The sequence below is a fragment of the Myotis davidii genome, unplaced genomic scaffold (genome assembly GCF_000327345.1).
Source record: "Myotis davidii unplaced genomic scaffold, ASM32734v1 scaffold648, whole genome shotgun sequence".
Classification (NCBI taxonomy): domain Eukaryota; kingdom Metazoa; phylum Chordata; class Mammalia; order Chiroptera; family Vespertilionidae; genus Myotis; species Myotis davidii.
Window position 1 is genome coordinate 303,066 of NW_006299603.1, and position 527 is coordinate 303,592.

Consider the following 527-nt stretch of genomic DNA (forward strand, 5'->3'; position numbering starts at 1 on the left):
CTGGTCTGGGTTCCCCGCCGCTCGCCCCGCCCAACCGGCCAGCAGTTTCCGTACAAAATGGCGCCCAACGTGCTCAGGTCACCTCACGCTGCCTTCGGCCCGTACTCTGCCACAGATGGATGAGGTTATGAGCCAGCTTTACTGAGAAAAACTAGGCCAGGAGATGGAAATAGAGAGGCCCTGGTAGGTAGAGAAGTGCTACAAACAGGATGAAGACTGACCAGCCACTTCGGAGCGAGCGCTGCCATCTTGCCTTACGGCCCTGTGGAGCTGAGTGGGAGGAAGCCACTTCCGGCCTCGCCCAGGAAGTTGGAAGCACGCCGGAAGTGGGCTGAGGGGACTTCCGGCGCAGCCAGCCGGGCGGGTGCTCGCGTCCGGCCTCTGGCGGACTTGGCAGGTGGTTGAGCCATAGTTTTCCACTGGTGTCCGTCCTCGCTGCGGTGGGTCGGCGGTGCCCTCAGTGCCCAGCCCACGGCTCCGCGGGGCGCATCTCTCCTTGACGTCCCGTCCCCCGGAAGCTGGCGCCT

General features: G+C 64.1%; 1 protein-coding gene across 1 annotated transcript in view; it reads right to left on the reverse strand.

Moving 5' to 3' along the window:
• Positions 1-410, reverse strand: part of SH3BP5L (SH3-binding domain protein 5-like) — a 12,759-nt gene extending 12,349 nt beyond the window's left edge. The window contains exon 1 of the mRNA XM_006775398.2: positions 259-410. Coding sequence (XP_006775461.1) covers positions 259-410 — 152 coding nt within the window. The remainder of the gene's footprint in view (positions 1-258) is intronic.
• Between the last annotated feature and the right edge of the window lie 117 nt (positions 411-527).